This window comes from Gymnoscopelus braueri, assembly GCF_963280865.1.
Source record: "Gymnoscopelus braueri genome assembly, chromosome: 9".
In the NCBI taxonomy this organism is placed as follows: Eukaryota; Metazoa; Chordata; class Actinopteri; order Myctophiformes; family Myctophidae; genus Gymnoscopelus; species Gymnoscopelus braueri.
The window spans coordinates 31,597,614-31,617,104 of NC_137610.1; the positions used below are offsets into that span (position 1 = coordinate 31,597,614).

At 40.0% G+C, this 19,491-nt stretch overlaps 1 protein-coding gene across 1 annotated transcript; it reads left to right on the plus strand.

The window, feature by feature from the left end:
- Positions 1–1,491: 1,491 nt before the first annotated feature.
- On the plus strand, positions 1,492–11,526 carry tph2 (tryptophan hydroxylase 2 (tryptophan 5-monooxygenase)). The gene is given in 12 exon segments (XM_080437727.1): positions 1,492–1,605; positions 2,512–2,646; positions 5,174–5,357; positions 7,049–7,054; positions 7,057–7,208; positions 8,084–8,151; positions 8,696–8,892; positions 9,173–9,308; positions 9,982–10,108; positions 10,344–10,439; positions 10,748–10,881; positions 11,348–11,526. Coding segments are annotated over 12 exon segments (1,521 nt in total). The 5' UTR covers positions 1,492–1,494; the 3' UTR covers positions 11,523–11,526.
- The last annotated feature ends 7,965 nt before the right edge of the window (positions 11,527–19,491 follow it).

The window sequence follows — 19,491 nt, forward strand, 5'->3', positions numbered from 1 at the left end:
CCTCTGCAGAACAGTGTCTGTCACATATCGTTGCTGTTGGTCAGAAACCTTTTATATCCCAAGACCTTTACTTTTCAGAAAATGGAAAAAAGTTCCAATGCTCCAATGGATCCAATGTAGTTAGTATTTAGTCACAAGCTCTTGTTAATACTTCTCATTGAATTGGTTAAATATTGAAAAAACCCAAGGACAGACTTAACCACTTTCAACCTTGAGACCCTATTTTGGGCTGTTTAAAAAATAGCGAAAATAACACGTTCCAGCACAACGTGTTGTGAGCTTGTAGATCGGCTAGTTTTGCTACTTCTGCACGACCCAAAATATGAAACCGTATCATCAAAGAATAAAATAGGGCAGTAATTTATGAACAAAAAGATGAAATATGTAGATACAAGGTTTCCGCCTGACAGAGACAATAAGCGAGCTTAAAGAATTGCTTTTGAATTTAGTTCAAAAGTAATTATTTTGACCCTGCTTTCTAATGGTATAATACAATAATAAATATATCCCCTGTTCTGAAAGCTAGGCTGATTGGTTGGATCTGCAAGAATTTAAGTAAATTCACTGTTTAGGCTAAGCTGACTGTCTGTCAAAGAGTCTAATTTGAGACTGCCTGTCTGATATGAAAAACTGTCTCTAAATAATTTGTATTCTGCTCATACTGTAGTAGCTAAATATAAATAGATTTTGATGTTGAATAGACACCGATTGGCCTATTCACACTGAAATTGCTTCACCAATCGACCAAATCATGACATCACAACAACCAAAACTTTATTTCCGGATAGATAACGCCGGCAGCGTTGCATTGGAGCAGTGTTATTCATTAAGGTTATTTCTGGAAGAACAGAACACTTATGTTATGATATTGACTGTTAGAATTATATTTTATTCTAAATATTTACAGGATGACAAACTAGACCTAGATAATGTTCTGGACACTTCATTTTATATTGTGTAGATATCCATAGACATTCTACCCGGAAACACCCGTCTGTTTGCAAACATTCAATCATTCTGATTCGATTATGCACGTCACAATCTTGTAGCTTAACTCTGTACTGCAACATCTGTCGGAAATCTTGATCGTTAAGGGGTCCAATTCAACCCTCAGTGAGAGAACGTCTTCCCAGCTCTATCATATCCCAAGGAGGAGGGGGAGATAGGGCATCAAAAGGCATCTCTAGTTTATATGAGCTTCCATGTAAACACCGGCAGCATAGCCTTATCAGTATCCCCCCTCCCCCCCTCCCCATTACACACACTGTGCATCACTCACCCGTCACACTATTTAAACAGAACCTAGGCTGAGGCTGGGCCGGCAGAGCCATACAGTACAGCTTGCAATACAGAGCCATACAGTACAGCTTAACAATACAGTGTGAAGGGGTAGGCTGAACGCGTGACAACCTGGAGCCGTGGTACTCATACACCCACTGGTATCCCATGGCATCTTCCCACCTGAAGAAGGTCGACATGGGACCAGTGCCTAAGATGCAGCCAGCCATGATGATGTTCTCCAGTAAGTACTGGTCCCGGCGCGGGCTTTCTCTGGACTCCGCCATGTTTGACAACCAACAGCAACGCCACACCGGTGGGCAAATGGTGAGCCACCCCCGACCCTATCCGACCCACCCGCTCTCTTTCCTCCTCTTCCTGCTGCTGCTTCTCCAACTTGCTCTTTGATTTCAGTGTTCTATCCAGTATCCATCAATGGTATTGGTACTCTGTACCTGTGGTCTTCCCAACAGTCTGGGTCCACAGTCAGGTCAAGGTTTCAATAGCAATTCTGGACCGTTTAAAAACTGTTGAGGTTCAGTTGGTAGGTGACACTTGAGATTTACTGAAGGTGCTTTTGATGTTTTCAGCAGACTTGTTCCCATGTGGAATCATTAGGAGTGAACTGTGGTCTTTGTCAACACTTGCAAAATGTTGATGGGCATGTTGTGCGTCCTATGGAGGACTGTTGAATTTCATCACTACATTAAAGCGTAAGGAAAATAACACCTGTTGGATCTCATTATGAGAGCGACAAAGGCTGAAGTTGAATAGTATCGGCGAAAATGTGTACCTTGCTTCATAGGTCTGTCTGCGACTTTTTTGTGTCTTGATTCTTCGTTCTTGGCCAGAGAACTCCCTTGACAAATATTTCATCCAAACCAACCATCCAATTATGTTGTGCATGTCAGGAATTTACTTTTTTTTATTTATTTTTTCTCAGACGAGAAGAAATTCATTGATAACATAAGTCATATAATGAGTTTATCTCTTATATCTTATTGTACAACAGCACAGAGGCCAAATAAAGAATGACTTGAATGGTTAATTGGATTCAATACTGCGTGAGACCTCAGGGTTAATCCAAGAATTAGAACAGACTTTAAGATTTTTTTCATTTTGAAAGTCTTGGAGAAAAAAGGGCAACATAAATCTTTTTATGCATTGTGCTAAGGTTAGTGACATGCTGGTTTATATGAATAAAATCCATCGTCTGTGTTTTTCGCTCTGCAGTCGCGGAGGTCCTCTTTCTGTCCCATAAATGAGAAGCCGGAGGCAGAGAATGACGAGGAGGCAGGGAGGACAGCTGTGGTGTTCTCTCTGAAGAACGAGGTGGGCTGCCTGGTCAAAGCCCTCAGGCTGTTTCAGGTGGGTGTATGTGTCCAATCTGTTAGCAACACTCTGCATTGGGTTTGATTATTTCGACTTAGAGGCTCCCAAATGTTTCCATGCAGTGACCCAAAAAGGTGAGACAATTAACTCTGTGTATTATATATACTGTACGTATATTGTTAATCAATACCGTATTCAAACATACTAATGATGAAATTAGACAAGGCACGTGACATTGTGAGGTTTTCTTTTAAGAATAATTTACAATAAACTGTTACATTTAGTTTACAAACATGTAACCCTAAATTAAAATTATAATACAAATATCAGTTTTTTTGTTGTTTAATTATTATTAAGTTGATTGGCATTTAGTAATGCTGGTACAGGATACACCATACATACACCTTAGGTTTTTGTACACAAATGACACGGCAACAACACAGGATAATATAAATGCAGGTGTGTAGGAGAGTACAAACTTAAACTATAATAGAAATGACTGATATTGTGCATACAAATATGTATATAAAAATAACGATGATAATTAGTAAAAAATAACAAGTAAGAATAGTCATTCCCACCCTAATAAAGAACCAAAAAGCAAGCAAAACGGAACACAATACAAAAAAACAAAAAATAAATAAATAGCGGTAACAATGTATGATGATAGTTTCCTTCAGTTGCTGAATAAAAGGTTGCCATAGATCGAACTTATCTGTCTGATCTAATTTCAGATATCTAATGCTCTCTACCTCCAGTGTATTCACAAGGTCAGCAAGCCACATATTGACTCTAGGTACTTCTTTCCCCTTCCACAGCATGAATATACACTTCTTAGCAGACATAAGACAGAAAACATCTGTGAGCCATGGGGAGACCACTCATGATCGCTGAATTATTAAAGATGATGGCTTGGGGATCTGGCGTAATTTGCAGTGAGAGTATTGTAGAGATAGTATTAAAAACGTTGATTCAATCATTTAGAATTTTAGGACGGCATATAAATATGCGCCTGAGTGGCCTCACCACACTTGCATTTCTGTAAAAAAATATATGTTTTCCCAATTCCCTATCCCACCTTATTTGTATACCTGAAGTATCCACTTACCTTACCCTCTCGTATACTCATATAAAGCTCAGAAATAAGATTTTGGGAAAAGGGAGATAGGTTGATAATGTCCCTCATTGTGGACCGTGTCAGTGACATATATAAGGGTACATTTTTCAAAACATAATCTCTAATCTGTAAGTACCTGAAAAAACTTTACTGGGTGACCCAAACTTATCTACTAGCTGCTGAAATGAGGAAAAAGCACCCTCTGTATACAGGTCAATATAGTAGAAATTCCCACCCTCTCCCATAACTTTTAAAGGCTGAGTCCAAGTTGTATGGGGGAAATAACAGATTTCCTTCAATTGGCAACAATAGGCGTAATGTGCTCAGATCTATTACGTTTGTCTTTCTGTCTCCAAATGTCATTTGAGGCTCGTATTAATACATTGCTACTGTATCTTGACTTATGTACTGATGGTGCCAGGAGGATGGTTTAAATCGGTAGTAGTCTTCTCTTTCCAGCATTACCCAGTTAGGGAGATGCTGAGAGGAGTGAAAGTAGAACATAATCGCTCTAACAATTGCTGCATCAAGTAAAATCTGGCAATGCAAGACCACCCTCAGATTTGGGCTTACATAAACGGATCTTTTTAATTCAATGACTCTTATTGGCCCACAGAAAAGGCATGATAAGGGAAACTAGTTATTTAAAGATTTTCTAAGGAAAACCGGCAAAGTTTGGATAAGATGAAATAATTGAGGAAGACTAATCATTTTACTTATATTTACTCTGCCGTTAAGGGAAAGGGGGAAGGTTTGCCAAAACTTCATAGATCACTCGCTCGCCCCCCCCCCCCAAACAGGCCCAAACTGTGCATACGTCATAAACCGGATGTGACGTGGTCGCAGATTCTCCGATCGGCCAAAAATACGATGTGATACACGACGGCGATGACTGTTCGTCACCCAGACTATAGATTATAGAAGTGGACCTCTCCGTTAGTTTTTTATACCGTGTGAAAAACCGTGTGTTTCCCTATTCTGGCCGAAAATGACAGCGGAAAAAAATTAGAAACGGAATCTGCGTCATGAAACCGGAACCCAATGAGTCTGAAGGAATCAGAAAGTGAAAGTGATCATGAAAAATAAACAGAATAGCGCAACCACAGTAAAAAGTAAAAACTCTGTATTTCTCGTTCTGGCAGGGAGGGTATTCAGAGAAAACTCGGGATAACTCGGGGCTTGGCACTGAGAGAGTTAATGTGGCCATCCAGCGACTCACCTGGTTCCCAACTATGACCCACTTATGGGTCATGACCCACAGTTTGAAAACCACTCCTTTAGAGGATGATGTTTTTGTTTCCTTCTTTCTCCACTGCACTCTTCACTGTGTTTTGTATTTTTAATTCCTACTCTCTTCTCCTCTTTCCTTGTGTCCTGCCCTATCCTCCTCTTCTCCTCGTCCTCTCTCACATTCGCCTTCTTTCTTTTGATCCCACGGCCACGCAGGAGAGGCACGTGAACTTGAACCACATTGAATCTCGGGTGTCAAAGCGCATCACCAACGAGGTGGAGATCTACGCCGACTGCAACTGCAGCAAGAAGGAGTTCAATGACCTCCTGCAGCATCTCAAAGACCACGTCAACATCATCTCATTCAACACACCTGCCAATGTTTGGTCAGCAGAGGCAGGTATAGACCACCAGTTATGTAAAGACATGTTACACTGTGTTTGGACTTAAAGCTACTTGCTGAAGAAGCAAACTAAGGCCTTGCCGAGGTTATCTGCACACACTGCCTTCCACACATGATACAAAGACAGCAGGACACATATACCTGTACATAGGCCTACAGTATACACAGTATGAGATGAAGGTGCATTGAAGATATACCATGGACAGGAGACTGTACTTATTGGTCAGCAGGTAATTGTATACATAACATTAATATGTTTGTGCTCAATTTCAGGCAGCATAGTGTACATTACGGATGCCACTGTTGAGGGAAGTGTATTGCATAGTCCAGTGTATGAACCTGCTCACTGACAAAAGAATAACAGCCAGCATTAAAAAACAACTGATGACCAGTGCTGTACAATCCAAAAATAAACTGCTCAAAAAAAGTTTGTAAACTTAACTTCGGTCAATTATATCTCCTCTTTAATAATACCAATTGATATTGTGTTTTATACAATTTTTATCGTTGATTAGTCACCTTTACAACGAGGTACAGCTTGTAAGGATCGGGCATTCGTGGAATGAGCGACACAGCTAAACGTGTGGGTAGCGCCTCCAAAGAATTTGCCAAAATCACCCAATATGCTTCTGTTGGTAATCGCTCTTGTTTTGAGCAACCTGCCAGCACCCAACTGCTGAGAGGTGTGTGTGCCAGTAGTCACAGGTGTGTGACTGGCACCTGAACATGGGTTCTGCAACTTTGTTGAGTTTGTGTATGCTCCAAGCAGCAACACTGCCCCCATGGAAAGATGTCACGTTTGTCCCTTCAGGATAAGGCCTGTGCAATAGGGCAAGTGAAGCTGGTGTTCCGTTATGCAGAGTGACAGCATTATTTCGTTATTTGGTTTGCATAGAGTAGGTTTAGGTACATATTTACAGTTCTCCTGTACAAACATACAATATCAATATTAACACAAATATTTTATTTGCATATTCACCCTTCTCCTGGACAAACATAACTTATCACAATGTCAATATCATTATTAATGCCAGGATGCACATTTGATTGATTTATTGAATACTTTATTAGTCAGAAATGTAAACAGCACAGAGGTGTACAGTGAGACATTTAAGCTCAAAGGATATAGCTGGGAGGGAACATATAAAAAATCATAAGGATTCGGCACTTGGTGACAAGTTTTTGATTTTTGGCATGGTGTTGGGTATGTATGGGCATAAGATTTACAAAAAACAATGCAAGCAAGTTTGGCTGGCCCCCTAGTGGTCTGTTTGTAGAAACTAAAACCCCCCAAATAACTGATGCAAAAGTTTTTATTGGGAATGCAAAATATCATAACTAGGAAAATCTAACTTATGGAAATGCAACATTTTCAAGATTGCGATGGCTGCCGGGAGGTTAAAATGTCTATATCTCAATTACTATTAAATCTAGAAAGGTGGTGTTGGTGTCTAACCCTAGGTTTTAGGGATCAAGGAATGCGACTGAATCAGTTAAATTAACAATAATAATAATGCATTTTATTTATAACGCACTTTATATTTGAACCAACTCTCAAAGTGCTAAAATACCATCAGTTAATGAATTATTGCCAAATCCAAGATTTGTTATTTTGGTAATGGTAGGTATGCATTTTCAGCAATTCTATGTTTTCTATTATGTTTTTCTTCATTTCATGGTTGTGGTAGAATGCTTTTGTGCATGTGTGTGGATGTGTTCTCTAAAGTCATATTCCAATGTGTATCAGATTGTGAGGATGTTCCTTGGTTCCCCATGAAGATCTCTGAGCTTGACCAGTGTTCTCAAAGGGTGCTGATGTACGGAACAGAACTGGACGCTGATCATCCTGTGAGTTCCACAGCAATGATACCTTTTAGTATTTCTTCTCAGGTTTAAAATAAGTATTTCTCTCCAGATTGGCCTGTGCTGTTATTTGGTGCGTATCTTTTTAATACATTAGTTTAGGTTGTTCTACTTTCATTGCATTCCGATGTCTATGCGTGCCAATGTCTTGTCAATGTCAAATGAACAAAAACAAAAATTCACAAGGCTGAAATGTTGCTTCATCAGCTTCATCAGGTTTGCTCTGATGAAGCTATAAATGAAATGCGTTGTTCAAATTTTTACAATGTTTTTTAGTTTGCACTTATAATAAATATAAAAAGAGGAAGCATTTAAGCCTAGTGTGCGGTGATTTTTTTTTGTTTGTTGCTCATTTGATGTCTCCTGCCATCACCTGCACCAAGAAGAAACAAGTCTTTGTACCTCAATGCTGTAGAGTAGGGCTGCAACTCTGCTATTTTCTGTATTTATGAAAATCAATTATTCAAATATATCAAATTAAATCAATTAACTCATTCACTGCCTGAACTATTTCTGGCCGTGTTTGCCCACTGCCAGAGATTTTTCATAGAAAAAAAAAAAGTACTCAGGAGCCGAGATACAGAATTTTTAAGTTTTAAGTTAACAAGGAAGTGGATAGGAGTCTAGATCTTCGAAAAATCATATCTCCTTGGTCTTTGGGTCAATTCTTTTTTGAAAAAAATTCTTGGCAGAATTGGTAATTGGAAATAATTACGTTTTTTACGTTCTAGGCAGGGAATGAGTTCATCTGATGAACTGTTGCATCCCTAACAGAGTTATTCAAAGAACAACTTTACACACTGCTTGCTATTAATGTTGCTTGAGACACATTAGCTGACCTCTTGAATTCTTCCTGCCAGGGTTTTAAAGATGACATTTATCGCCAGCGGAGGAAATACTTTGTGGAAGTGGCCATGAATTACAAATTGTAAGCATTCACCTACCTCATACGTGTGTGTGTGTGTGTGTGTGTGTGTGTGTGGTAAATTGTAATTTTGGTTTTAATTTAGCATTTCAAAAGCGGATTTGATGTTCAATAGAAAATGTTTATGTTCAGATTGGCAGCCATGTACATTTACATTTTAATAGACCATTTTCACAGTAGACATTTGAATGAATAAAATGTATTGTGGGTGTATTTAATTTAGATGTTCACATCATGTTGGCAAACACAGCAACATCTAAATGAAAGACACCCACAACAATTGACATAATAATAAAGGTTAAGCACATCAAGCCTAAAATATATTATAAATACTGTCAAAATGTCTGCTGTAAAAAACAATGTTTTACCTGGTGAATGAATATGACAAAATTTACCATGTAAAGTAAACTTTTCAGACCACATAATTGAAGCAACATTTTCACAGAACACTATGGTAGTCTCTTTCTTAACAGTTGGATTAACTGACATAATGATTGTTCGCTGGACTTGAGAGCCTATAACCACTGTGGCGCTCTCTTCATGCCAGTGGACAACCCATTCCCTGTGTGGAGTACACTCCAGAGGAGATCAGGACTTGGGGTGTGGTCTTCAGGGAGCTGACCAAGCTTTACCCCACCCACGCCTGTCGAGAGTATCTCCAAAACCTCCCCCTCCTCACCAAACTATGCGGCTACCGTGAAGACAACATCCCTCAGCTGGAAGACGTGTCTTTGTTTCTTCGAGGTGCCGTTCACAGACTGCAGTATAAGAGCCCTCCATGTTGTAGATATTGATTTCATGAAGTAGGATCTGAATAGGTGGTAGATCCTTTTCTCTTCTTAACTAGTCAAAAAGAGCATGCTGAACTCAGCACGTCTTAGTAACCTTTATACTGTAGTACTAGTCGCTCTACTTCTGTATAATTAACCATATTCACATGCTGGTCATTTTTCTCATGTCATACTAACATAATGTAAGTGAATTGTGAATATAGTCATTATTGTGGTGTTACCATTTGTTTCAGAGAGGTCAGGATTCACAGTGCGTCCTGTAGCAGGATATCTGTCTCCCAGAGACTTCCTGGCTGGTCTGGCCTATCGAGTCTTTAACTGCACTCAATATGTGCGCCACAGCACCGATCCTCTCTACACACCTGAACCGTGAGTCTTCTACCCCCCTTTGCTTTGACTGTACCAATGCATAAAGACTCATTTATTTGTATTTTTTTATGTATTCCTAAGTTTTGCTTATTTATTGTGCATGTGTGAGGAAGACATTAACAGCTAAAATTAAAATGAGTGAAGACACCTAAAGAATTAACAGGCAGTTATCTATTAGCACGGCTGTAATCTATCATGACCGTTTTGGCGCTAGTGCTTTAAACATGTAATGTTAAAATGGACTGACAATGTAGTAGACCGTAGTCAAAGATAATGTAGACGTATTTGATCCTGTGGGGGGAATTCAGTTTTTCACCAAGTGTCTTGGTCAGGGACACATTGCTGGAGCCGGGTATCGAACTTTGGACCCTCTAGTTTCCAGGTGGGCTCTCTACCCATTCAGCTAGTCAAAGAAGCTCCGGTAATGAAGCAGGTTCCTTCACCGAAAATGCAGGCTGTTTACTTTTTTTTTCAAATAAGAAGAGCATGGTACACTTTTATAGCCCCCGTTACACATACACACACATTCCCTACAGCACCTGCATACCATGCACGCACAACGCATATTCAGATAACCTACCCACTTACACAAGCTCATGAATGTATGCACTCACACACAAGTCGGTCAATCTATTCACTGTATACAGTATTTGATACTTTCATCTGGACACAGGGATACATGTCATGAGCTGCTGGGCCACGTTCCACTCCTGGCTGATCCAAAGTTTGCCCAGTTTTCCCAGGAAATTGGCCTGGCATCTCTAGGAGCATCAGATGAGGATGTACAAAAACTGGCAACAGTATGGATGCTATTTGATTCTTCATATTTTGCTCTTTTATTCCTGATATCTATCTAAATATATCTAACTGTATTGATACTTTTCATTGTTTTATTGAAAAAATTATGATACATTTGCATGGTAGTCACATATAGGGAAGCTGTGCCTTAAAGTCCACAGTTTAATGCAAACTCATGGTCACTCAGGGTGTCATAGGTGTGTTTCATCTAACACATACTCAACTCATTTTCCACAGTGCTATTTCTTCACCATTGAGTTTGGGCTTTGCAAACAAGACGGCCAGCTGAGAGCTTATGGGGCAGGTTTGCTGTCCTCTATTGGAGAACTGAGGGTAATACAGCCCACACACACGCTTGCACGTGTTACCTCATATCATACATCAGTGTAATTTCTCATGGAGTGCTGTTCTGTTGTAATTATTGATGCCAGGCCAGAATTGATGCACTTTTTGACCAACACATCGGTCAAAACATCAGTAATCGGTGGGCTAAGACTCCAAAATCAGGATCGGTATCGGACCCAAACTTCCTTCATTGGACTCTCTCTCATTCTTAACCCTGTTACAAACAATGGTTCATGTTCACAGAGAATCAGTTGCTTTGACTTCATGATGTCTTTGTGACCCCTCCATTCTCCCAGCATGCCTTGTCCGATAAAGCTTGTGTGAAGATGTTTGACCCTCGGACGACCTGCCACCAGGAGTGTCTCATCACGACCTTCCAAGAGGTCTACTTTGTCTCTGAGAGCTTTGAGGAAGCCAAGGAGAGGATGCGGTAACATACATTACATGCATACGTACATTTCTCACAGCCAATGTGCTAAAACTCAGAAACCTAGTTAAAGAACAGATGTAGATGTTGTCAATTTGGAAATATAAAGTTTATTATAAAATATACTGTATCTAAAAACTAAAGATCCTGTCTATCTCCAGTGCAAGTGTTAGTATTCTTAAAACCTTCGGTTATCGTATTTTAAACACTCATTATAATGCACTTTGTTATAGTCATTTTAGTTACCTTGTTTGGTATCTAATTTTGAAAAGAAAACATGACATTATTTCCTGCTTCCTCTTCCAACACAATCTCAAATTGTCACATTGAAAATTCCGCTCTTCACCAATGCCATATCATCCAGGTCCTTGAATGTGATGTGCTGTGTATAGAAAACCCATTTGTCAACCAGTTTTGCATTAGGGTTTTACATGCCTCCTTGAACTTGACCCTCCCTCTCTTATGACAGGGAGTTTGCCAAGGGCATCAAGAGGCCTTTCTCTGTGTATTACAACCCCTACACTCAAAGCATCGACCTGCTTAAAGACACCCGAAGCATTGAGAACGTGGTCCAAGACCTCCGCAGTGACCTGACAACTGTATGTGATGCCCTTGGAAAAATGAACACATACCTGGGCATATGAAGTATATGTATGGATGAAGGCTTTAATAACTATATCCTAATATGAGCTCCGGGAGTGAATCGGTGTCATTTCTAAACCATGCTTTTGTGTAGAATTCGATAACAGTAGCATCTATAGGCTGTGTTAATAGGTTTCTGTAATTTGTGTGTACCTGCAAATAAGGGAGAATAAACAGCTTGTACACTAGTGCACAGATAAATAATATAAAGAGAAATGAAACAAAATGGCTAAAAATATATATTTTAGAATATACATCATCTGTACTTTACTTCATAAAGTGGCAAAGGAAAAAGTGTATCTCAGTTAAATTGGGTATTGCTCCTGTTGTTATTTAGAATCCTCTTGTCATGATCCTGATCACTCTGCTTTAGTCGGAGCGGTGACTGCTCATTGAATTGAATTACCCTTCTGCAAGCAAATGAGTTCAGAGAACAAGATGACACCAAGGCAGCTTCACACATCATGTTCTGAAGTGTATTAAACACAGAGAGCCACCTTTTGTGACCAGAGATTCAAAAATGATATGTAGAAGTATGCAAGGTATAGGAATAGATGGGAAACGGCAGTGTCTTGAGATTGATTGATCTCTCTTCCCCCCTTGCCCACCCATATCTTCTTCTTCCCTTTTCTTTTTTATGGAAATAACAAAAACGATGGAGCTTGCACAAAAACGAATTTCACCCACTGTTTTACGCCTGTAAACCTGATGTGACAATAAAGTTGATTCTGAACCAAATGTATTCTGATAAAGGAGAGCACATGGCATCAGAAACATCTACATGCTTACACAGTTTAACCCATTAAGACCTGTTGTTACCTATATGTCTTTATACCTTTCAAGCCAGGAAAGCATCTGTGTAATTTTAGATGTTGCTATATATACATTTGTATATTTATTTCTCAGCCTCTATAGCAGACATGAAATAAAAAATATTTGAGAGCTAAAACCTTTGGCTATTACTGAAAATTATGTGCCCTAATGTTCATTAAAGAACATTAAAAAATCAAGCAGCTATAATCTCCGGCACCATTGGACTGATCGGCATGAAACTGTGCACGCATATTCCTTGGAGGCCAGGTAAAAACCTCGGCCCCAAATGTCTCACATCGGCCTGTTATAGTGCCACCGGGAGGCTGAGGCAGATCTTTGCAAAACACATTTTTTTATTTTATTCCTACAGATTTTGTCTAAACATCACGCAAATCAATATACATTATCTCTTTAGTAATGTGATCAAGAATATCGGTCATATTTATTTTATTCCATCCCGATAGGCTAAGATTGACTTTTGCGTTTGCAGGAGTAGCCCATTTTGAACAAAATGCATCAAATCATGAACGCAGTGTCCGATTGCTGTGAAAATGATGAAACACTACATTTTTCAAATCGGCCTCGTGGTGGTGCTATAACGGGTAGATTCACGTTTGGGACCATAAGTCATACAATCAAAATTATTTCCCCCTTGGATTCCTTGGATCATTACTGGACTCTCCAAATAAGCCACACCCATTTCCACCTGACAAGTTTTCCACCATGTTTCATTTTCTTTGCAAAACACGGTCTTTTCTACTACTGGACAGTAGTTTGGGGCCAGTCTATGTCAGTCAGCTATGATGTCAATACTGCAATGGTAGTACTGTGACGTCAGGCATGTCCATATATGGCCATTTTATCCAGACAGACCCTCAGAGAGACAACTTCAACTTTATAGAATAGACAGTGGTGGAAGAAGTACTCAAATTTTTTACTTAAGTATAAGTATCAATACCACAATGTGGCAACTTTGTTGCGAGTAAAAGTCTGGTATCCAAAATATACTGAGTAAAAGTAAAAAGGTATTGGCATTCAAATATACTTAAAGTACCAAAAGTAAAAGTACTCATTATGCAGAATGTTCCATTTCACAAGTTCAATATGTATACAAAAATATTTTGAAAATAGCAGATCTACAAGCCAGTATTATATAGGGTTGAAGTGGTTGATGTACGTTTTGTAATACTATTCAAAATCTTCAAAGTAACTAGTATAACTCAAGTTTTCAAATAATTGTAGTGGAGTAAAAGTACAATATTTGCCAGAGGGAGTGAAATCCAATCCCAACTGAGCGGTGCCAGACCAAATCGGCCGAGGGCAATTCTTTTTTTTAGCAATTTCAGATTCGTCTGGTTTACAGGCTAGACACAGACATGATACTGAGTGACCATGGCACTGATCATGATACTGACATGATAGGACCCCCATAACTCTGAGAGTGTACAAATGGAACCAAATGGACCCGTAAGAGGCCATTTGTAACCCCCTCAGGAACCATGAGGTCCCTGGACCACATTTTGAGACCAAGTTAACCGATGTAGCAGAGTGTTTCCAGTGAGCCAACATGCACAATATCAGCACCCTGACTCTGTTTGACCAGTATGGAACAGAGCCCTCTCAATTGTATCGGTAACATCTGTAAAGGAAGTAAGAAAAGGCCCTATTTCTGTCCAATATGGCTGCTGGGTTAACTTAAAGTCTAGACTGGATGGGGAAAGTTGTTGAACACAGACACACAGTGTTCTGACCAACGACACCATGATAATGTTCTTGCCTTATTTATTCTTAATACTTGGTAAGTTAATTATGTGTTAACAAACTTACATTTAACATTTGGACATATGACATAGTCTTTGCAAAGCCTCAGAGTGTTGAGTGGGAGGAGAGCAAAACAATGGTATATGGACCCAAATCTATTAAAACAATCTAGATAAATAATACAAAACTTAAAAACAACTCAAGATGGCAACAATTAGCTCTTCTGATCGTTGGTACATGTAAGTCTATGACATACAGTAAGTTGGCTACTATGATGCAATGAAAGTGAAACATTTAATTCCAACTGTCTCATATTAAAGCACATACATTTTATTTATGTCAGGTGATAGCATTGTTTGTCCAACAGTAAATTAACTTTGTTCAGATAATAACATAATTATGATCTCTCAATAGCTCCACATTTTCACAGTACAAAGCTCAGATTGGCCTGGCCAGATTACTGTGTGAAAAGGAAAGTAATATAATTTGTTCTGTATGTTTAGTCAAATTTGAGAGGAATTCCAAAACGGACAAATCCAATGTATGCCTCAGGTCTCCCGTGATTTAGAATAAGAATATAGACTCCTTACAAATCTACCCATTTATCAGCAAGCTATCTTATTTGAATACCAGTATAACACTATACTACACTTTATCTACAGTGTTGTTATAAACTCCTCAAAAAGAGTTCAGAAATATTATTTCGGTCGATTATTCCTCTCCTTCATACCAATTGGTATTGTATGCATATATCCTGTACATCAGTGGTTCTCAAAGTGGGGACCCTTGGGGGTCCTGCAGCAAAATTAGTTTATCCACTTTTGTCAGCTATTTGAAAATAGCTGATCTACAAAGTTCACAACATAACAGAAGAGCGGGTGATGATCTTGACAGAGCACTTCTGAAGAGAGAGGCCTACTGGATCTCCACTCTCAACACCCTTGCCCCTAATGTCCTTAACATTGATTTTAGACCTTTTCTTTGACAGCTTGTAGAGCTTAACATTTATAGTTGGTCATTCAAACTAATTTCCCTCTACTCCTCTCATTTTGTAATGTTCCCTTAGTACTTGTATGATTGTTCTGCATTATTATTTATTTGCAAAACTTATATTCTCAGTATGAATGTACACAAAACAGTTTGTGTACGTTTAACTGAATTGCAACCTATATAGGTCAGTAATAGATTGTCATAAGGTTCCATTGTAATCTGGCCTTCTCTATTTCACTAGTATGGAAGACAGTCTGATCTCTCCTACTACGATTTTTGCAATTCACATGCTGCGAGGTATGCTAGATCTTTTTGCTGTTCTCTGTTTTAGGCTATCCAGATTTAGCCTCAAATGCATTTTAAATATTGTTGCACATCATGGGTTTTGTAAATATGTTTGTGTATTATGGATTATGTACCAAACCTTGATATAATTGTCAATGCATGATTCTTGCCTGCTCAAGGTTACCAGAGATCAGATATAAATTGCCTGTCACCTCTAATAAATGTAGATTATTATGCTGAAACCTTCATATCATAACATGCACTTCTCACTTGTGGTACTACAGTGAATCATAACTTGATGTTTTAATCCAAGAAGTTAAGGCTGGAAGACCCTAGTTAATACTTGCACTACTAAAATAACAGCACAGTGATTGCTTTTATCTTAGATCTTACAATATATTATTTATGTTGGGATATATTAATGTGAATAAATTCACTATGACTCCAAAATGTTAGTTCTATATTTAATGAAAGAGAAAACTATATACAACAATACAATAATAGATAATATATATATACACACAACAATATACACACAATATATACATACAACTGATTAGAAACTAATTTCTTTTTGGAAAGGAAAATATGACAGCAATAACAATATGTGGGGGAGGGATGGGGAAGGGGAAAAAAAGAAAAAATTTGATACGTGATACAAAATAAAGATATTTATAAGAAAAAAGAAATGGACTGATTTATATGACTGTAAATCAGTCCAGACGAGCATGAAGAAGGGTAACAGGATGAGTAGGCATCTAAACATTGTGGGCACCTCAATATTAAATTGACTATCTTTTTCCAAAATGTAAAAAATGAAGAATTTGGAAAATGGTTTGAAAGTAATGTGAAGTATACATGATTTGAACATGCACGGTACATCATTATCAGACCTAAAGTCTTCTGGTTTTTGCCCATGTGATTGGCTGGTCACAGGTTTGTTGCAATAGGGCTGGCAAGGCTGGTGTCACTCCACGGCTGCGGCTAGCCCCGCCCCCGGTCGGTGGGGTCAACATCTCCCTTCACTCTGAGGTTCGCTAATAGTAGCCTGCTAGTTGGTGCTCTTTCAGCAGTGTTTCGCCAAAATGGGAATGAATTGTTGTATGAAAACTGTTCCACGGCTTCTCACCATCGACGAGTTGAGAATAAAGGGGCTAAAATGGACAACGGACTAACTTTTCACCGCATTCCCAAATGGAAGCCAGCCAGGTCTCCCGACGTAACAAAGAGACGATGCATGGCTTGGTTGTCATTGATTGATTGAATATTTTATTAGGCAAAAAATGTAAAACAGCACAGTTACATTTAAAATACTTTGTCTAACAGGTCCGTTCATAAAAGTCCTTTCGGACTTTTATGTTTCCAATGAGGGCCTAAGTCACACCTCAGGATCCATGTAGAGAGAGTTATAGGCACTATACGCAACAAGTACCATATATTAAATGGTAGGGTACCCATCACTCTGATGCATACACCTAGCCTGGTTCCAAACCTTCTGATAATCAGGCTAGCATAAACCAGGAGTGGGCAGGACATGACAATCCTTGACAAAGTTGTCTGAGCGTCTGAAACTATTTTTAATAGTACCCTTCTGCATAGTAAAAGCAGACATGAGGTTATGCTCTGTAGATACATTATCTGTTCCCTTTTTATGTACATAGTAACCTGTACATGTTTTCAAATAAAATACATAGTCTTTCTACATAAAATGATTATATGCAAATAGAACCGCATTCTTTCACATGGCTAAAATGCATAGGCCATTATATTATTATGCAGTGCTTTCATTCAATGCAAATATAACCGAATCCTGATGATGATGATGGCTCAAGTCACCAGTTGCCTGACCTGTTAATGATCACATTATAATATGGATGGGCAGAGACCATTTTACTCCTCTTTGAGCCTGATGAGGTTCCTTTTTTATACACATAGTATCCTGTAAATGTACCTTGTTTTCAAATAAAAGACACCTTCATGTGACGTTGACTTACAGTGGTTACTTTGTAGATTTAGATTATTATTACAAAACATACAGTAACCACTTCAGCCCATACATTTCGGCCATTTGAAAATAGCCGATCTACAAGCATTGTGAGCTTGTAGATCTGCTATTTTCAAATTATTATACATTTTATACATTTGAAAGTGTGTTTTTGCAGTTGGCTTTTAACATTGTTGATGTCATTCTTTGTATGTGCCGCTGTGTGTACAAGCTATATAGTAGTGTACCCTGTTGGATGGGTCTGTAGACTGGTAGTGACCCAACCAACATGGTGAATCTTGGCCACGCCCCCCAAATCACTCCCCCACCCAAGCGAACTTTGCCAGCCCTATTATAGAAGTATTAGGCCTTAAATGTCAAATGTTCAAGCATGTTCAGATCCTCTATACTTTACACAAGTAAGACGCGCGAACGCTGGAGGCGAACGCAGATTCGCCTCGATCTCCAGGCTTTTATTGCTTAGTTTTGCTAAAAAATAAAAGCCTGGCCCAGCGGGTCGGTGTACTCGGAGGTGGAAAGACTGGTGATGCGAGGTTACTCGGTATGAGGAAGTGTTTCATTTCGCAACCAACCAGAGTGCAGTGGGCGTCGCTCGTAATGTTGTGTTAACGGGGCGGGGGTTGACGGACAGATCGGTGAAGCAATGGGATCAGGCGCAATCTCTCGCCGGCGAGCCAATGAGAGAATGAGAGCGTGAACACAGACGGAAAGAGACCATAAATATGGGACACACACACACACACACCGCAAGCACGATGATTTAGGGTGCGTTCGGAAATTACGCACCGGAGCACACTCGCCTATTAGTTTGTATTGGCCAGTGCGCTCAGTGCTGTATTTTCGAACGCGCCCTATAGTAAGCTCCACTTGGTCGGAGGCGCGGCTTCGCCGCGCCTCCTCCCGCGTTCGCAATTACTTCAGACCATTTTCCAAATTATTAATTTTAACATTTAGCAAAGAAATGCCAATTTAACATTAAGGTGCCCACAATGTTTCGTGCCCACTCTCCCTGTATCCTGGTGCTCGTAATGAGTTGATTCTCTGATGAAACATCGTCATGCACTGAGAGTTGTCCTGTAGTTTCTACTGAGGATCGTTCAGCAAGTTTTTGGTGATCCTTCAGACAGGGCATCATCTTGTTGAGCACCATGGCAGACAGCAGTCTCGTTTGACTGAGAGGGTTCAGAGGAGAAGGCGTGGCAAGGTCATCGTCGAGTTCCGGGACCGGCCTGCATGGAGTGGACTGGCCTGACCGAGACGGCCAGTATGAAGTGAGCAGGACTCTGGATATCCAAGGCATCGATCAGTCTGCTGCTGTTCACATTCTCAATCTCATCCCCCGTCTGTCCGGCTACAGAGTTATTATCATTATGGCTGCTGACAACAACAGCGCAGAGGGAGGATTCATCGCCATTCAAAACCGTACTGCAAAATGCACCCATGTCGAATAGTGCACTGTCCATTATGCAAAGGGACAACTGGGCAATTTCAATCTGGCCAAATGTGATGTTTTGGTATTTGCTTGTCGTGTAGGGACAGCAGACGTCTCTGTGTCTACAGACTGAACTGTACTGTATAGGAGTCTCTGGCGGTGGCATTAATACAGTCTCAGAGGGTTTGGTATGTTTTCTCCCACAGCGGTCGTTGCGGTCCTGTGTGACAGCTCGCAGGTCACCAGCGGGTTGTGTCAAGGCCACCTTAGCCTCGGAAACCCATGCATTTTTTTTTGTTACAAAAAAGAAAAGCCTGGGGGAGCGATGCACGAACGATGGTCTTGGACCTTGTTATCTCCCTACCAATCAGAGTGCAGAGGGGCGTCGCTCTAAATTTGGTGACGTCAGCGTGTTCCGTGCACAGGCCGAGGGGGGGAGGGGAGGGGAGGCGGGGACATAGATTGGTGAATCAATAGGAAGCCACGCACAAATCCAGGCGGCTGTGTTTGGGTCCGCCCTTCAAGACCATGGATTGAGCTCGTAGCCTCAGGCTAAGGCCACCTTGAACTTTAGAAGAGTCGGACCGTTCCGGGGGTGCACTGGGGTGATGGAGGCCTCGCTGCTCTGGAGGCACAGCACAGCCTTTTGGGAAGAAAGGCTGACCCCCAACGGAGGCTTGGACAC